Source organism: Mauremys reevesii, linkage group 8 (genome assembly GCF_016161935.1).
Source record: "Mauremys reevesii isolate NIE-2019 linkage group 8, ASM1616193v1, whole genome shotgun sequence".
Taxonomy (NCBI): domain Eukaryota; kingdom Metazoa; phylum Chordata; order Testudines; family Geoemydidae; genus Mauremys; species Mauremys reevesii.
In genome coordinates this window covers 23,834,390-23,852,798 of record NC_052630.1, presented here as the reverse complement: position 1 = coordinate 23,852,798, position 18,409 = coordinate 23,834,390, and the positions used below count along the sequence as shown (strand labels likewise).

Genomic DNA, 18,409 nt, shown 5'->3' with positions numbered 1-18,409 from the left:
AAAATAAGTTTCTGGCTCAAACACAAACAGATATGGAAGTAAAATGCTTGGTTTTAGCTTATCAGGAATTTCATTACTTTATGGGCTTATGATAGGATCATAAACTGAGAAATAAATGAAAAATTAACATTGTGCAAACAACAGGAAATAAGCCAACTGTGCTACACACACACACACACACACACACACACACACAGAAAATGTCCCACCTCCTTGGAGAATTATGTAACTTTGATATTTTTAACAGCAATATAACTTCGCAATTCACTAGAGAATGAATGATTGCAAGATTATTCTCAAGAAGGGGAAGATTGATTAACATGCATTCTGCAGCATCCAAACAAATCCTTGGCACATTGCCTGCCCTGAGAAATGAAGGTTGTGACTTAGACTAAAATATAAATCATTGATAGATCATCAAACCCATTGATGCATTTTTAGGACATGGGGACGGACAAGGATCAGAATAATTCTCAGCATGTTTTTTTATTGAAAGATATAGACAATGGCAGTTTATCTGAGTAAGAAATGAATAGGATCAGAAGGCTGGATTCTTCCACCCTTATTCACATTTAGTGGCATCAAATAATTTTAATTGGACTTCTCAATTTGAGTAAGAGTGTCAGAATAGTAAACAACTAGTAGCAAATATCTCCAATAGCCAGAGATTGGACAGTAAATGGGGAGGTTCTGAGCTACTATAGTGAATTCTTTCCCAGGTGTCTGGCTGGTGGGTCTAGCCAACATGCTCAGGGTCTAACTAATCTCCATATTTGGGGTCATGAAGGAATTTTCCCTCAGGTCAGACTAACAGAGGCCCTGGGTTTTTTTTGCCTTCTTCTCCAGCATGGGTCACTTACTGGTTTAAACTAAAGTAAATGGTGGATTCTGTGTAACTTGAAGTCTTTAAATAATTGTTTGAGGACTTCAGTAACTCAGCCAGAGGTTATAGATCTTTACAGGAAAGGATGTGTGAGGTTCTGTTGCCAGGAGGTCAGACTAGATCAGTGGTGGGCAACATCTGTCCTGTGGGCTGCACGCAGCCGGTCATGGTAATCTGCTGTTTACATTTGCACGGCCGCCCACAGCTCCCAGTGGCCGTGGTTCGCTGTTCCCGGCCAATGGGAGCTGCAGCAAGCAGAGCAGGCCACAGGGATGTGCTGGCCATCGCTTCCCACAACTCCCATTGGCTGGGATTGGTGAACCCCAGGTACTGGGAGCTGTGGGTGGCTGTGCAAGTGTAAAAAAACTGTCTGGCGGCCCACCAGCAGATTACCCTGATGGGTCGTGTGCGGCCCACGTCCAGCAGATTGCCCACCATTGGACTAGATGATCGCACTGGTCGCTTCTGGCCTTTACATCTATAGATTGAGACCACAGTAAGGACCTCAGTGTTTCACACACAGATATGGCCTAAACCAAAACTGTGGGTGAGTTCAGATCTCATTCCAAAGGCAATTACTATTGGTTGCCCTGATCTCTAACATGAATATTTACTGATAACATTAGTATCAAACTGTATTTGGAAAGTTTATTGTCATTGCTTATACTCTAGACATCATGTACATTGTGAAAATAATGTGTCCTAGGATAGGGGAGCTCTCAGAGTCACAGAGTGCTTTGTAGTATCAATGTCCGCATATATGGTTTTACAGTAATTTATACCCAGCTAGTGTTCAGGAAGCTCAAGCATATCATCTAGACCCAATAACTCTTATTAGAGCCTCAAAACAGTAATCAACAAAATAACTTTTACCCGTTGAATGAAACAAACACAAAATAATTTTGCTACATAATGAAGTGTAGACTAAAGTAATGATAGAATAGAACGTGAGTAACAGTAACCCACATGGGATTGCTAATATATGTTTGAGTAATAACTACAAAGATCAGAATCCATAAGGGATATCAGGCTAGATCTTCCAGTCAAACCCACTCTTCTTCGCATACTTCTTCCATGGAAGACTTTATGAAGGGGACATGTTACTTTTACAATTGTGCCAGGCTGAAAGGTCACAGATCCCAGTGAATCCCTCAAGTGGCAGGGGAGGAATGCACTCATGTGTGGAAGGAACAGCCTAAAACCCTATAGGTGAATATGGTGTCACCCTATAGATATCAGGGCATCTGTGAAGAGTGCCTGGCCCTCTGCATACCAACCTAGTCTCCCCTTCCCAGCCTGTGGCCTTCTCACCCAGTTCAAAGCTGTCAGCTGCCCACACCCTCAACCTCCATGTTCACTAGCCCCAGATCAGAAATTAATGGAGCATTCATTCTGCCTGGAAAATCTGAGGTTTCCCTAGTGTCACTTATAGCAGCTACTCCTTGTCTCTACCCACAGACATTTATCCACTCCACTCAAATTACCACAGAACCTCAAAATTTTGTTGGTCAGGCAGACGGTTTACTGGGCACTTAAGGCTCCACTTCCACTCCATATGTTGCCTCCTTTCCATTGCTATCTCTGTACCTTTGATCTGTTTTCCACCATACAGGTGAAAGGATCATAGGAATCAATTTGTTGTATTTAGTCTGCTTCTGAACATGTTTAATGATGGGGCTCAGCTAGTTCCTTTAGTAAATGATTCTATTATCTTATTGATTTCCCTCTTACATTTTTTCCTAATGTCTAAGTTGATTTTCCCTTTTCCAGTCTGTTACTCCTCCATGCAATTCCTTGCCCCATTGCTTCCAATAAATTATTACCCCTCATATACTTATAGACATTCACTAGGCTGATCTTGAACATAGCCCCTCCTGATCTTCCTTTTGTGTTTGCAGTTTTTTTCCAGGCACAAATAACTGCAAATGTAGTTTTATGCAGGGCCGCCCAGAGGATTCCGGGGGCCCGGGGTCTTCGGCGGTGGGGGGCCCTTCCGTTCCTGGACCCTCCGCCGAAGTGCCCCGAAGACCCGCGGCGGGGGCCCCCCCGCCGCCGAATTACCGCCGAAGCGGGACCCGCCGCTGAAGCGCAGCCCGGTCTTCGGCGGTAAGTCGGCGGGGGCCCCACCGCGGGTCTTCGGGGCATTTCGGCGGAGGGTCCAGGAACGGAAGGGCCCCCCGCCGCCGAATTACCACCGAAGACCGAGCTGAACTTCGGCGGCGGGTCCCGCTCCGTCTTCGGCGGTAATTCGCCAGCGGGGGGTCCTTCCGCCCCGGAGCGGAAGGACCCCCCGCCGGCGAATGACCGGGAGTGAAGAAGCTCCTGCGCCCGGCCGCACAAGAGTTTGCCGGGTACCCCGGAGTGAGTGAGGGACCCGCTCCAGGGCCCCCGAAAAACTCTGGTGGGGGCCCCTGTGGGGCTCGGGGCCTGGGGCAAATTGCCCCTCTTGCCCCCCCCTCTGGGCAGCCCTGGTTTTATGTCCACATTTATGGATGGACACAACTGCTGCTATTTACTGTAGATGTCAGAGAGGCAGGGGCGGCTCTAGAGCCCAGCGGGGCAAGCACCCGCCTGGGGCGGCCCTTTCCCAGGGGGCGGCAGGCTGGGCCGGTGGACCTGCCGCAGTCATGCCTGCGGGAGGTCCACCGGAGCCCCGGGACGACCGGACCTGCCGCAGGCATGACTGCGGACGGTTCGCTGGTCCCGCGGCTCGGCTGAACCTCCCGCAGGCATGACTCCGGCAGCTCAACCGGAGCCACCGGATCAGCGAACCGTCTGCAGCTGCGGGAGGTCCAGCTGAGCCGCGCGACCAGCGGACCCTCCGCAGTCATGCCCGCGGCAGGTCCGCTGCTCCCGCGGCTCGGGGGCGCCTCCCGGGCATGATTGCTTGGGGCGGCCAAATTTGTAGAGCCGCCCCTGCAGAGAGGCAGACATCTAAATGACTATGTGGCTTGAAAGCTTGTCTCTCTCACCAACAGAAATAGGTCCAATAAAAGATTTTAACTCACCCACCTTCTCTCTCTTCATTCTGTACCACAATTACTTACAACCTGGAAATTGCAGGTGCAAAATATAGAGCTGCTTTTTAGAAATCCACGCTGCCATTTTTTTCTATTATGTGCATTTTCAGTTACTGTGATTTAACTTCATGGGTCATCTGCTCCAATATTTTTAATTCTTTCTAACTTATCAACCTTTTTTAAATGTCAAAGTGCTCAAAGCTGTACACTCTACCTTCTGTGTGACCTTACCAAGACTGTCATTATAATCTCCAGATCCTACAGTAAATCAACATATATGCTGTTTAGGTTTTCTATTAAAGGGAGATCCTGGAAGAAGATCTAATAAAGGAAAGTTCCCAATACAAGGTGGGACTTAGGAATGAAGCCACACATACTGAAAAAAACTCTAACTGGTACAAAATCCAGCAGCTCTACCACTCACGTCCTGCCAGTGCTCCGGTCTTTATCCTAGCTCCCCAATGAATATGTGGTGCAGTGGAAGGTATTACTGTATTCCTTTTTGCTTGAAACATACAACTTATTGTCCACAATTATAGCATATTTTGGACTTATTTGAAAATGTTTTCAAACAATGCACAGTCAGCCTGTGGAGCTCCTTGCCAGAGGATGTTGTGAAGGCCAAGACTTTAACAGGTTTCAAAAAAGAACTAGATACATTCATGGAGGACATGTCCATCAATGGTTATTAGCCAAGATGGGCAGGGATAGTGCCCCTAGCCTCTGTTTGCCAGAAGCTGGGAATGGGCAACAGGGGATGGATCTCATTACCTATTCTGTTCATTCCCTCTGGGGCACTGGCCACTATCGGAAGACAGGATACTGGGCTAGATGTACCTTTGGTCTGACCCAGTATGGCCATTCGTATGTTCTTATGTTTTTTTCTTTGTCATAGTCTTCAGGATTCTTCAGTCATTCTCAAAAATACATTTGAGTAGAGAAGTTAAGATATTCCCGCAACTAAAAAATATTACATCATCAAAATAAATAAATACTATAGCCCAAATCCTTGGCTATATATAAGAAACACAAAACACCAGTCAGAAGATGGGAGGGAAGTGTGAACAAAGAAGGCTTTATGCTAGTTTTGTGCTCCCCAAATCCTAGGCCAGCTCTGGCCAGCTCTGTCCCAGGCTGGTCTCTCAGTGTAAGCTGGAGCAAACTCAGGGCTGTTCAAACTCAGCCCAGCTGTCAATGACTCAGAGGAGCTAATATAGTAGCTGGGGACCAGCAGTTGGTAGGCAGCTGGTATAGGAGATACTATACTGATTCTACACCAGTGGAAGACCCCAGTTACACTGGAATGATCATCCCTAGCTGTTCATGCCATTAGGTCCAGCAGTCACTGGCATTGTTTCCAAACAGGACTGGAGGATATAGACTTATGCATACAAACAAATTAGGGTTCACCCACTAGCAATATCTGGTTGTTTCACCCTCTGACAAATTACATTTTAAATAAATTATTATAAGATTATCTTATCCCATTAACAATTTCAACAAAGAAAAAGAGTGAATTTCCTTTTTCTTTCCCTTTATCAATTTCTGTTCATACTCCTAGAAAATTTTAAAGTAATTCATGGTAGGTGCAAAAATCAAGTAAGAATTTGCACAAATATTTGTATTGAATGGGGGGAGGTCATATGATATCAGGTTTTATAATATATTCTCTTTCTCATTGCCTTCTATGCTATATGCACTTACTATAGCAGTTGACTGAAATCGAAAGTGGTATTAGTCAAGGATAAAGGAATATTTATTTCCAGACTAATCCAAGGATTTACATGAAAGCTGGCAAAATATTAGTACATCAAGTGGACAAAGTGATTACTTGTTTTGTTGCCTATTAGCTTCAAAATTACATTTGAAATCCTTAATATAGAACAATCCATTGCTTTCTGTGGTTCTTGAAGTTTAAAGATAATCATCCCTGAACTCAATTAGGCCACGCATGAATTTGACCCAGTGTTCAAGGACTGTGGTAAAACGGAAGAATTAACAGACACAAACTGAACGCACATACTTGTTTATATCTGATTCTTTTTGCATGGCTAGGGGATAATATATTCATTCTTTTTATAGAAAAATGTTCTTTACAATAAATACTTCTGTTTGGAACTCTATTGAAAACTAATAGATGAGGGAAAACATATATTCAATTTTATTTTTTTCCTGGAGAGTGGAAAGGAAAACAAATTGTGGCATCTCAAAGGTCATCAGGTCAAAATCATTGCAAAGAACAAGTTTATATCTAGACTTTACATTTAGAACCTTTTTCTTGAAAAGCCAACATATAAAACCAAATGATGGATCAGTGTGTTATAGCAGAACAGGACCAAGTATCAGTTTGAATGCAGATTTCCTATTCTGTTTGTGAATTCTAAGTACAGTGTATTTCCTACTAAAGAAACATGTAGAGTCTTAACAGCACTGTTATACAAGAAAGGATGGCAGTTTAACTCTTCTCCCTTTCTTTAGATTTGGATCATTAAACTGAAAACATAATAGGCATTGTGGAACTACAGAGACAAAGACTGGTGGGCCAAATCTTGATATCCTTACCTAGCCAAAACCCTATAAACTTTACTGAGACATTTGTATGAATATGGGTGGCAGAATCTAGCCCTTAGGCATTCTGTTATGACTGAAATCAAAGGGAGTTTGTTTGTTTGCCTTAAGAGATCAGGCTTTTATGGGCCTGATATATAGTGCATTGAAGTTAGTCAAGTCCTGGGCCAAATTTTTTGTTTCTCATTCATGCAAAATTCAGTGAATGTTTTGTTGAACTGAGAACCACATAGTTTGTCATAATTTAAAAGGTGTGTATGTGTGAGTGTTTACAGAGGGATGTGTTACTAAAATGTCTTGTATAACAAAACTGTTGTATAAACATGCAAAACAAATATGAATGTAAAAACAATCACTTTAAACTTAATTTTGCTCTAAGGGACAACCTTCAAAATGACAATATCACACACCTCCCAATCCTGGTCTCAGGCGGTTATCATAACCATCCAGCAGACGATCCAGTATTCTGGTAAACACTGTAGTATTGTCTTTAATTTCATCTTGTAATGAAGTTTGTCCATAGCTGAAATTAGAGAGCAGTTAACATTATAAATCATCAATTTACCAATAACCCTACAAAACAATAATTCCAAAATCTGCTTAATCTTGCTTATACTGATTTATGGAGACAAAATCTCTTCCATAATACCAGATTGTAGTGCATTACATGGTTCTTTCTCTTAAACATTTTCTTTTTAAAGAACACATTTGCAATACAAGCTTATGTCAACACCAGTTCATTTCTACAAATAGAAAGCACGTGAAACTTGGGTCCTTTATTGCTTACTTCATTATTCATTAATGGCTATAATTTTTCAGTTTATATTCCACAATGACATATGTATTTATCAGCAAATGATAATGTGTTAGATTTATAATGGTTATCAAGGGCTCAGATTAAAAGAAATACATAATAAAGACTGAATGGAATTTCAATACTGATAATATTTGCTAAAATAAAGAGAAAATAAAAAATACAGAGATGCGTTCTTCATAAACATGCGTGCAGCCCAACTGACATCTGTGCGGAGCTTATTATTGGATCAAAGCCAGAACAAAACATTTACTAATATGATGAAATTGTTGTTAACAGACATACATATTTATCACTTTCTTATGCTGGTACATTTTTGCTTTCCTTTTTCCATTAGCAGATTTATATAAGAAGAAGAATTACAATTATTCCATGCAAGTGCGTAATCAAGCTATGTGTCGACAAGGAAACCTTTTTCTGTAAACCTTCCCTCCCAGGTTCCTAGTGCTGCAGTCCTAATTCTGACAGAAGTCCCACTGAAGTCAGTGGAAGGTTTTGTCTGAATAAGAATGGCAGAATCAAAGTCTTTGAACTTGATTATTGTATTCTCACTTAAACTGGGGTACATCAGGATGAAGTATATTGTAGTCAATGGAGTTACTGTGGTTTTAAACAAGTGTAAATGAGGTCAGAATCAGTCTCTTAACTACCTAAAGTCCTTGCCAAATACAGGCCATGGCTAATTCTCCTGAATCATCTATTATGGTTGCCTTGAAGCCAAATCTTGTAATCCTCACTCCATCCATTACCATGGGAAACATTACCATGTGTCCAGCCAGAGGGATTTGGCCCTTGAACCCAAATTCCTTTCCGGTACATAATTTTGTCACATACATTATTACTGAATCAGGTAACCAATATGATGCAGCTGCAGAACACCTTTTGTAGGGTGATATCATCTTGCTGAAAACTATTACACTCTTGTTCAGCATTAATTGGCATTAATGGGCATTAATAAAGGGGGTCAGCATTCTGCCGGCCCTAGTTGTTCTAACCAGCCTGGATTGTTTTATAAGGAAGTAATGGTTATTTAAAAGATCAAATTATAAAAAAAAACTATTATTTCCTTTAACCGCATCAATTTAGTCTTGTCTGTAGATCCCACATGCATAAAAATTACTTTGTTTGCATTACTTGTTCCATGGGACAGAAAAACCACTGTTATGTTAATTTCCAAAGAGGTTTTGAATAAAGGAAACTACAGATTCAAACAACTAACAGAGCCTGTATTCAGAGGGTTTTAACCACCATTTTATTTCATGTGTTGTTTGGAACTCCATATAATTCCTTTTATTACTAGGAATGTGTAAACAAAGATATCTATAGTTCTGTTTTTAATTAATTGAATAAAATGACAAATACCTTTCCCATTGAAAAATTATTAGTAGATTCTAGCACGTTTCCTTTCAGCTACCATAAACAGCTACCATAAACATAAAATATTTCTAGTTTGATGGGGTTCCTTTTTAAATTGATAATTTAAATTATATGTGATAGATGTAAATATTTTCAGACATCTTTTCAGATGTTACTTATATTTTAATTAGCAAATTAAGCTGGTGTATTACACTCTTTTCCCATATGCATTATATGTTAAAGGATCCATTCCCAAATGCATTACATAGAGCTGTGGTACAGGACTCTTCTCTGGATTAAATTCTATATAAACATTCATTGTCAGTAAACAAACTGCTGTGCATACATATCTCAAGGAGAGCAGAAGGTTATCATGATTAAGGTAGAAGAAAGTTCACTTTTGTAAGGCTGATGAGAATAAATAAATGTGTATCCCTGGGGTAAAGGAGGGGAAAGAGTGATGGACAAGTGGCAATGTAATCTGAGAGGATGTCATAAAACATAATTATGTCATTAATTGTGTTTCTGGGTGTGGAATTTTAAGTACACTTATCTATTCTTCACATTATTTTTCCAATAGCAAATGGGTTGGGTGGTGTTTTGGTTTTAATTAACTGACATACCAGTATAACATGAGCAGTTTGCACAAGTGTAACAGATAATACATTATAAATTCCAAGTAACAGTGATTTTTTTCCACTGTAGATTATCCAAACTCAGAAAACCATTATTGGTAAAATAGATCCAACATTGATTTTTATTTTCTGTGAACAGAACCATCTGATTGAAAACCTGCAATCTTTCCACATAAGAGAAAAATTATTTAATTAGAATACTATACTTGCCAAGGAATTAACAAAAATCTAGTATTAAAGGCAAGTGAAGTTGTTTTGGATAAAATGACTTCATAAACAGATATATTTAATGTGGGGTATGTATATTTTGAAGAAAAATATCAAAGATACTGTATGTGACTGGTGGTTTCATATTAAACCACTGTACAATAAAACATTGTACACTAACTCCATCTACAGGTCATTATAATAGTGACACCTCATATAATTTTTCAAAAGCAGTCAAATGAATTTTAATTCTTACTTTAGAATATACACAATTAATATATTTCCAGTGAAACATAATTTCACAAAATACTCCAGCAAATGAAAAAACAAAATGAAATACCCAAAGAATACTTTAAATTCTCACCTTTCAGACAGATTTTTAAATAAGGGTGGTTTTTTTTAAAATATTTCTTGTTTGTTCAACACATATATTAAACTGTATACATACACTGTTTACATCTCTATTTTTTAGAAGAAACACTCATGCAAAATAGACCTTTTTATCCTCTTGTATCTATGTAAGCTTTTCTGGTTGGTCATGAGATAAATTTCTCTAGAGCTGCTGAATAAAAGACGTTAATGAAGACATTATAGAAATCTGTGTACAAAATATTTTCTAAGGCTTATCATTGACAGTGGGAAAAATATATCTTTAATGACGGTTATTCATTAGGTAGGATAATAGATAGGATGTTAATGTTTTAAAATACAATAAAATATATCTTTGAGTTCCCCCCTCCAGTGAAGTTTGGATTGTACTTTTCTTTTCAAGTATACTCAGGTTTAGCCCATAGGTTTAATAATCAAATAAGATTATTGTATGATCATGAATGGTACTAATACTAATGCTAACTCTACACAAAGTTTTTTTTTTTAACATAAAGATTAAACAGCATGGACTTTCAAACCCAAGGTTTTGTGGTGAGGCCTGATCCTGCAAATTTTTAGGCATATAAGCCTTCTTTGCCACTTAGCAAGGGCTAGTTTCATGAGTAAAGATTTGGAGGAACCAACACTTTTTTTTTTAACTAATTAGGACCCAGTCCAGAATCCAATGGGAGTTTCGACACTGATTCCAGTGAAAGCAGGATTTGGCCCAGAACACTGAAATAAAATGCCTTCATTACACTTCCCTTTCTATCTGGTTCACAGTCACAACTGAAATATAGAATAAACTCTCATACTCTTTATCTTTGAGTAGAAGGGACAACATTATTTTCTATGTATTTAATTGATAATTTAGCTTTAATATGGCTCAAATAGCTTCTGCTGAAGACTTTCTTAATTTTAGCATAAAGAGGTTAAGCAAACAAATTATAGTTTACTTTCACTCTTCATTATTTAGATTTAGCTGGGATTTGAACAAGGATTAACTTCCCCCATTACACTTAATAGAGTCTAGTCCATGTGATAGTTGTTTCTTATGCCCTTATAACAAAGTAAAGGTTCCAAATGTCTATTTTTATAAAACAAACAAACAAACAAAAACGTTTAAAATATTTCCCCCCACCTTCTTCCAGACAGTGTATTCAAAAGCAGGGTCCAGGCCCAAAGACAGCTCTTCATGATGGGCTCTGAAAGCTGGAAAGGAAAATAAATAACAATCAACAACCCTTGCATTAAAACAGTCATTTTGGAAAACACAACAGGACTCAAGTAACTTTAGCTAAATAATTTGATGTCAGTCAATGACCTCACAGTGCTATAGCACGTCATTCAGAGTAAAAACAAAAATGGTGTCCCATCCATTCATCTCTTTGCCTTCCTTTTTTGGACTTGGAAATATTAGTGTTTATTTAAACACACACTGCAATCGGTTTTTAATCTTGTTTATATTACTTTTCAGCTTTAAAAAGAATATGGATTACTGCATTAAAGTGCTTAGCCCCAGAATAAGTTTAAAAGGCCATTGTTCAGTATCCTCCTGTGTTAACAATGTTGAGGTTTTTCATGATATTGTGAATAACCAAATACAATTGCTTGTTTCTTGCCTTTTTTTTTTTACCTACTTGAGTGCAGATGTGCTATTTAGGATCTCTGCTAGTGACTGAATGGAGTAGAGTGTCCCTGGTTATAAGTGCTTTACCTGGGTATTATGGAATCAACTTTCTTCAGAGACATTCCTGTTTCTAGTCTCTTGTTTACTGAAGCATCATTGTGTAACTAGTGTAATGTTTGGAGTCTCATTCTGCGATCTGCTGCTAAGTATGCACACTAATACTTCCGTCAGGCTAAAGGACACACTTTATTAATCAAACCATGTGCTGATTGCCTACATACCATCTTCTAAATCTCTAGCCATTCTCACTGGCTGATGCTAGGAAATGTTTCCGCGTAAACAGTCTTTTTTCCTGCCTCTCCAAATGGCTCCTGATTTATTTATTTATTATCCCAGGATTTAATCCAAACAGATTGTAATTAAAGTAAAAAGTAAGCAGACCCTACATTTTTTTCCCAGTAAGCCTAAAAACAAACTTTGCTGGTATTTGTGGAATCAATGTTCAACATTTAAATGGCTGGCTAGATGCTGCTGCAGGTCTCTCTCTATATTTTTGTGTGCTGGAATCCAGGAACTTTCCAGTGTTCATGAATTTTAAAAAAGAAAAAATCTAAAACCTCTATTTTCCCCTAAGAGTCAAAATGAGGAATGAATTGGAATATTTAAAACGTCTGAGAAAATGAAGCACTCTCCATTTTCCTGTTGTTGTACCTTTAAATAAATCTACCCCAATTCATTGCACACTCTCAGGGACAATCTAAATCAATAAAATACCATTACAGAGCATCAGATGAGCAATGAAATACAATTAATGTGTTTATAATGAAATGATCAGAAGGTAAACATTCAGTGGGTTTGAGCTAATCTAGGTGGATGCGATACAGGTGAGTTGGATGTAACATGAAAACAACCATAGAGCTCATCATTTTAAATTGCACTATTATCATGTCGCTTATAATATAAAGATAACATCTGTAGTCTCAAAACCACCATCTCCTATTACTGTTAACTTTTGTTTTTGCAAAAGGCTCCTCCTGTAACAAAAATGAATCAATCTCAACTACCTTCTTTGATCAGATGGGCTCTCCCAACCACCACCACCCCCCCCCTTAAATAAAACCATAGAGACATTATAATTGCTGGAGAAGTAAAGTTTCTATCAGCCTAAAAAAAGCAAATGCAAACATACAGTTTAAAGGAGCATTAGGTGATTCCAGTTCCCCCAATCTCACCTGCCCACCCCCATCCCAGATATTATTTTAAATGTTCTTCAGTTTTCCTATTCAAAATGGGAGAAAGACTCACACCTCTCTGATCATTTTAGTAGCATCCATTGGAAAAAGATGCATTTTAATGCCTTTCTCGATCCATGCTGAGAGATTTGCCTTGTTCTGAGGCTCAGATCTAGACATGTTTTCCTTCCTGCATTTCAACTTTTGTATTTTCCCCACCTCTCCCTGAGAAAGTCATCCTCCCCCAACCCCCGAAAAATATTTTTTCTAAGGGACTATTTTCAAATCGATTCGTGTAAAAATGCCCACCGATCGCTGCGGATTCTCAACCTGGGGTAGGGGACGGAGATGGGGGGAAAGGGATTGAAATGCACCTGCTAGGGGGAAAAAATTGGTCATCTATATACATAGATGTGATTCTAGAAAAACCCGAGCGATCAAAGATCTGTTAGCGATAAATAAGCAGCTCTTACCTAGAGCCCCTCTGGGCACAGGTTCGCAGAATGACTGAAAAAGTCTGCCAGAGAAAATCGCTCAAGAAATCAGGGCTGCGTGAAGGTAAGGAGCCTTTAGAGCGGCTGAGGCTGTGCTGCTTTCCCCGGCTCTGCTTCTCAGTCATTCGGTCTCAGCCATCATGGATTCTGCCGGTGCTTCGGTGTTAAAGATTTAACACCCAAATTTCTTTTCCCAATATTCAGACCGCAGCTACACAACAAAAGCTTTCTCTTTACCAAGACAGTAGTAATACGTCCCAGGGTAAACCGGATGTGAAATAGGCTGTGACTTCATGCCAGAGAGATTTTATTTTAGAAAGGAAGGTGGTACCAAGCTCTCATCTAGAGACCAATCCGCCCATTTTTTTATATGCAGCACAATTTAACTTCCAGTGCTCTCGCCCTAATCCCTTTCTCTCTGGCTGCAGACTCAAATCCTTCTACAATCTGCAGCATTATTATTATTTTCGCGGGGAGGGTGTACGGTTGGGGGCTGGGAGATTACACTTGGAATCTTTTGACACTTGCAATTTACAAAACACCCTATTTTAAGGCGCGTGCATTAAAAATACAACCGATCTGCGTTAGCATTCCACCTTTGATCAAATATTTAATAGCTCCATAAATATGAATGAAGGCGAGCTAGGAAATATCGAGGAGGCAGCATAATGTGTTCGTGTGTCCATATATATGTATACAGGCATAGGTAGATGTAGGTGCAGATACGTACAAAGAAATGCATTGCGTTGCCAATTAAACCAAAGTAATATGCATTGTAGATGAAACCCGTAGGAAATCAGTTTAAAGCCTTGGGGTGGGGGGTGTTCCAGCCCTTTATGCACATTTAATGGTAGGTGACATGTTTGTCTAGAGTGGTCTTTGCTGTTGACGACATGGAGGGAAACATATTTAAGGGCTGTTTCTGGGGGTGGGGGAGTAGCCGTGTATGGAAACTCGTGTGTGTGTGTGTGTGTGTGTGTGTGTGTGTGTGTGTGTGTGTGTGTAGATAGAGGTGGGGGGTGGGGAAATCTGGATCCCGTTCTGTTTCCAGACTGTGCCATTTTCCATAAACACTGCTAAAATGAGATTATTTTATATCAATTAGAACAAATATCTCCTGCCCACCAAGCCCCACCCCACTGTCTTTAATGTCATTGTTTTAGGATGCATCTCTTACAGCCCAGCAAAATAATAACAAAATCAGGCGACCAATAAGGCACAATAATACCCCAGGAAAGATTGCGCGCGTGAGTCTATATATACATCCCTCTGCTCCCAGAACGGAGTGTGGGGCTCATCTTTAGATTTTATGAATGGAATGGGTTTGCTTAGGAACAAGGGACAGGCGCTGTGTGATGCAGGAGAGGGCTTACAGGGTACCTATCTCAATAGGTGGTAGGAGCTGTCTATTCAGTCCCAAAGCACTAGGAGCTCTCCGTGGTCCTGCCCAGGACCTCACTGAACACTGTGTTTGGCATCGATACAGTAAACTGTGTGGAGAAGTCCTAAGGCTGATTAGTGCCCTGCTCAATAACTAGCATTAGCATCTTCTTAGATCAACCTGCTGCACGCCTGGGAAATGGGGTCACCTAAAAAGCTACCTTTTTGGTCCCTTTTTAAATCAATGAGGTTTCCAGTCTTGGAGCATGGCAGTCTCATAGCAGTGGCTGCAGGTTTTCTGGACACTACAGGGGCTTTGGTAGGGCATGAATGCATTGCTGGCCACCAGAAGTCCTGAAGTACTTTTCATCAGAACTGATATCTGAAGGCAAAGAAAACTCCTCAGACCTGAAGTTTATTAGAGATGAGAAAAATTACCACAACCCACGGTGGCCCATCTGTTTTGTGGGTAATCCCAAAGGTTAGCATCACTTTAAATCTAAAATAATTAACTTTCCCCTCCTACATCAGTAGACTGGGGCAGACCAGCGAGTGTGCGCTGCTTGTGTGGAGAAGCCAATTGGGGAAGTTGGACACACCAGAGTTGATGAGATTTCAATACACTTTCAGAGAGTATGACCCAATCACATCTGCTGTAGAAGTTGTCTACCATGCTTTTTACATATCTCAGTAGCTCCAACCTCCTGTAATATTGCACGTGTATGCCCACCACAATTAATTACCATGGGCTTTCTCTAGGGTTACCCATATTTAGTGTAAGGGTTAAATGACCCCTTAGTTTTAAATTAGAGGGGGAGGGGGAGATGCAAGGGACATATTATGCAATATTATGTCACAGTCACACATTTTATGTAAGACAAATTTTGCTCATGTTCTTTTCTCGTGTGATCACCAAGGGTATTTTTGCACTTCATCATGGAACATGATCCTGCTCCCACTGAAATTAAAATCCCTATTGTGACAGTAGTCCCTGGATAAACCCCAATCTTTCTGTAAAGGTACTTTTTCAAGCCTCACATTGTATAACATTCTTCACACAATACATATCCCCCCACTATATATTGCCTTGTTTGTTTGTTTCTGCAACAGAATATGAAGGATTTCAGAACAATGCTATTCATAGAGGATGCTGGCAATGACTTTCAAGGTGTTAAGGTGCTGTAAAAATGTTGGAGAAGAAGTTATTATAGTTTAAGTGCATAAATGTTTGACCTAAACCCAACAGAATTAGGAATTTTGTTTGAGAAAGTCTATTTAGTTTAGCCCAGGGGCTCTCACATTTATTATTATCTGCATGAAGTAGCCAAAAGATATCTAGATACAGAAAATTTGTAAAGATCAGCATTCATTGTTGCATTCTTGGCTTTTTTTCTCCATGTTTCCATTTCAATTCATCTCATTTTGGTTCAAGGTTGGCCACAGTGCCTAAACTATCTAAAGAAATTCAAGGAATTGTTAAATGGAGAGACACACTGGGTCACAGTCAGCACTAAACAGATATATTATATCAATGGCTGGTATGGAACCACTCACATCTTATTTCATGGCAAAATATAGTTTCCAAATGCATTGCATTTCAAACTTTTCCTGCTATTGATTGATATAATCACCTGTGCATTTATGGCCTAATTCAGCAATCCTTAATTTTGCAGTGAAGGATTAGAGAGTTTTGGCTGAGAAGTATTTAAAATAGGACTGTAGTGGGGCAGCTGCCCCACTCCATGAGAAAAAGGGCTGGAAAAGGCCAGAGAGGCCGAGCAGACCAGCAGCCAATCAGCAAAGGCCTGTGGAGAGCCAATTAGGGCAAAGAAAGAGGCAGCCAGTCAGGACCGGGCTGGGCTCTATATAAAGGCTGCCTAGCAAAGGAGGAGGAGGGCTGGCTCCTGAGGTAAGGAGGTAGCACCTCGGACAGAGCAGTACTGGGCAGTCTTTGGGGAGCAGAGTAGAGCTCCAGCCCCAGTTACCTGCCAGGCTGTGGCCCCTGCTAAAAAAGGTCGAGAAGGTGCATGAGGCCAAAGGGGAAGTGGCCCAGGGAAGATAGATGGACAAGAGGGGAGAGAAGGAGGGCATAGAGCGGCTGCCACTAGAGGGTCCCTTGGTTGGGATCCAGAGTAGCGGGTGGGCCTGGGTCCTCCCCTTCTCCCGCTTGTACTGCACCTGGCCATGGAGGAGTGTGGCTGAGACAGACTGCAATTTGCCCTGAGGTGAGGGACTAGACTTTGGGATTGTGGTTGGCCACTGAGGCAGGGGCAAGACGAAGGACTGCCATTAACCCTCACCCCCCCAGAAGGGAGTGAGAATGGAGTAGTGGGTGCTGCTGGATGGCAGTGTCCTGAAGTGGACACCGCTGAGCAGGGAACAAGGCTGTTCCCAAATTAGCAGAGCAGACAACAGGCGAGACACTACACGCAGAGGGCACTCCACAGCTGACAAGAGCTAATTCCTGGAGCAACCAGCAGGAGGTGCCAGTGGTGGTGAGTCTGGTCCCAGTTACAAGGCCCCTTAGTTGAAACTTTGAAACAGTGCAGGGGCTTTAGTCCCATACATTCCATTAAAATCTGAAGAAGATATATGGCTCTGCATCCCTTGCATGGAACTGAAAATCCCAGCCCTGTGCATAAAGAGTTATATTTGTACAATAACAAAAAAGCCATCTAATTGAAGATAATATTGCAAATAGAAATATATTTTTAACACTAGGCCTTCTTTTCTTTCCCAGTTGATCATTGCAAAATTGCAGAAATAAACAGACGTCGTACATTGCTTCACTATTTCATTTCTTTTCCTCATTCAAATACATGACTGAATCAATTTTGAAGAAATTTGGTGACTATAGTATTACACCCAGAGGGAATATATAGCATGCCAAAATTTCATCTGTAGTGTATTTGAGTTATAATCTACTGCAAATGTGTAGAGCTCCACTGGCAACACTGGAAGAGCAACTGCTAAAACCCTTTTCTCAGTTTACTTGCATTGGGATATAAAAGAAAAGTGTTTTGTTTTTATTTTAGTTGAGCACCCAAGGCTATATGGAATGGTCCATTCCTCCACTGGTATAAATGCTGTACACTAAAGGATGACAAGGTTTTGGAGTTCTCCCTGGGTGAAGATATTGACCTAAAATAGGAAGCAGCACATTATCTCTTTAATTCTTTCTCTTAAAAATGTAGGACAAAACCATTCATTTTTCCTGTGTGGCTGAGATTCCAGCCCATCAGTGAAATATGTAGCCCAGATTTTCCCATTTTCTTTTAAAGCCTGTTAGCACAGCCCTTATTTCAGTCAATAGGAAGTGATGGAAAATATTTGGGTTTAGTGAAAGAGACTGGTTTATTACATGCTTTTGAGAAAAATTGTAAACTGATATTTCTAGATTTTTAAAGAATGTTTTGCACAGGAATTGGCTCCTTGTTAGGTTCTTCTTACCAAAAGGGATGTATTTTCAAAGATGGAGGGGTAAGTGAGAGAGACAGATCTCTTACTATTCTGAATGCTCTGGTCTGAAGAGCCTGTTCCGAAGCCCAATGAGGCTAATGGAAGTTTTCCATTGACTTCAGCAAGTTTTGGATGAGATCCTGTGGCTAGGATTTTCAAAGCAGTCTGAGAGTTAGTTACTCAACTCTCATTGAAGTTGAATGCCTAACTTTCTTAAGTGCCTTTGAAAATCTTAGCCTAAATGTATAACTAATACCATTTAGGTCCAGCTGATATTGATCTTCAGTGGGTTTCTCACGTGAATAAGGAGAATTGGATTTGGATCTTAATGTCTCCAAGTTGTTAACTATTAGCTATGCATC

At 40.3% G+C, this 18,409-nt stretch overlaps 1 protein-coding gene across 9 annotated transcripts in view; it reads right to left on the bottom strand.

The window, feature by feature from the left end:
* Positions 1-18,409, bottom strand: part of GABRA1 (gamma-aminobutyric acid type A receptor subunit alpha1) — a 103,641-nt gene that overhangs the window by 43,241 nt on the left and 41,991 nt on the right. For 8 of the 9 annotated variants that reach the window (XM_039483584.1, XM_039483587.1, XM_039483582.1 and 5 more), the window contains 2 exons: positions 10,994-11,064; positions 6,882-6,994 (listed from right to left, as the gene is read on the bottom strand). In XM_039483584.1, coding sequence (XP_039339518.1) covers positions 6,882-6,994; positions 10,994-11,049 — 169 coding nt within the window. In that variant the 5' untranslated portion in view covers positions 11,050-11,064. Of the gene's footprint in view, positions 1-6,881; positions 6,995-10,993; positions 11,065-13,187; positions 13,534-18,409 lie in introns of those variants that run through there. The other variant, XM_039483588.1, reaches the window with a different exon arrangement.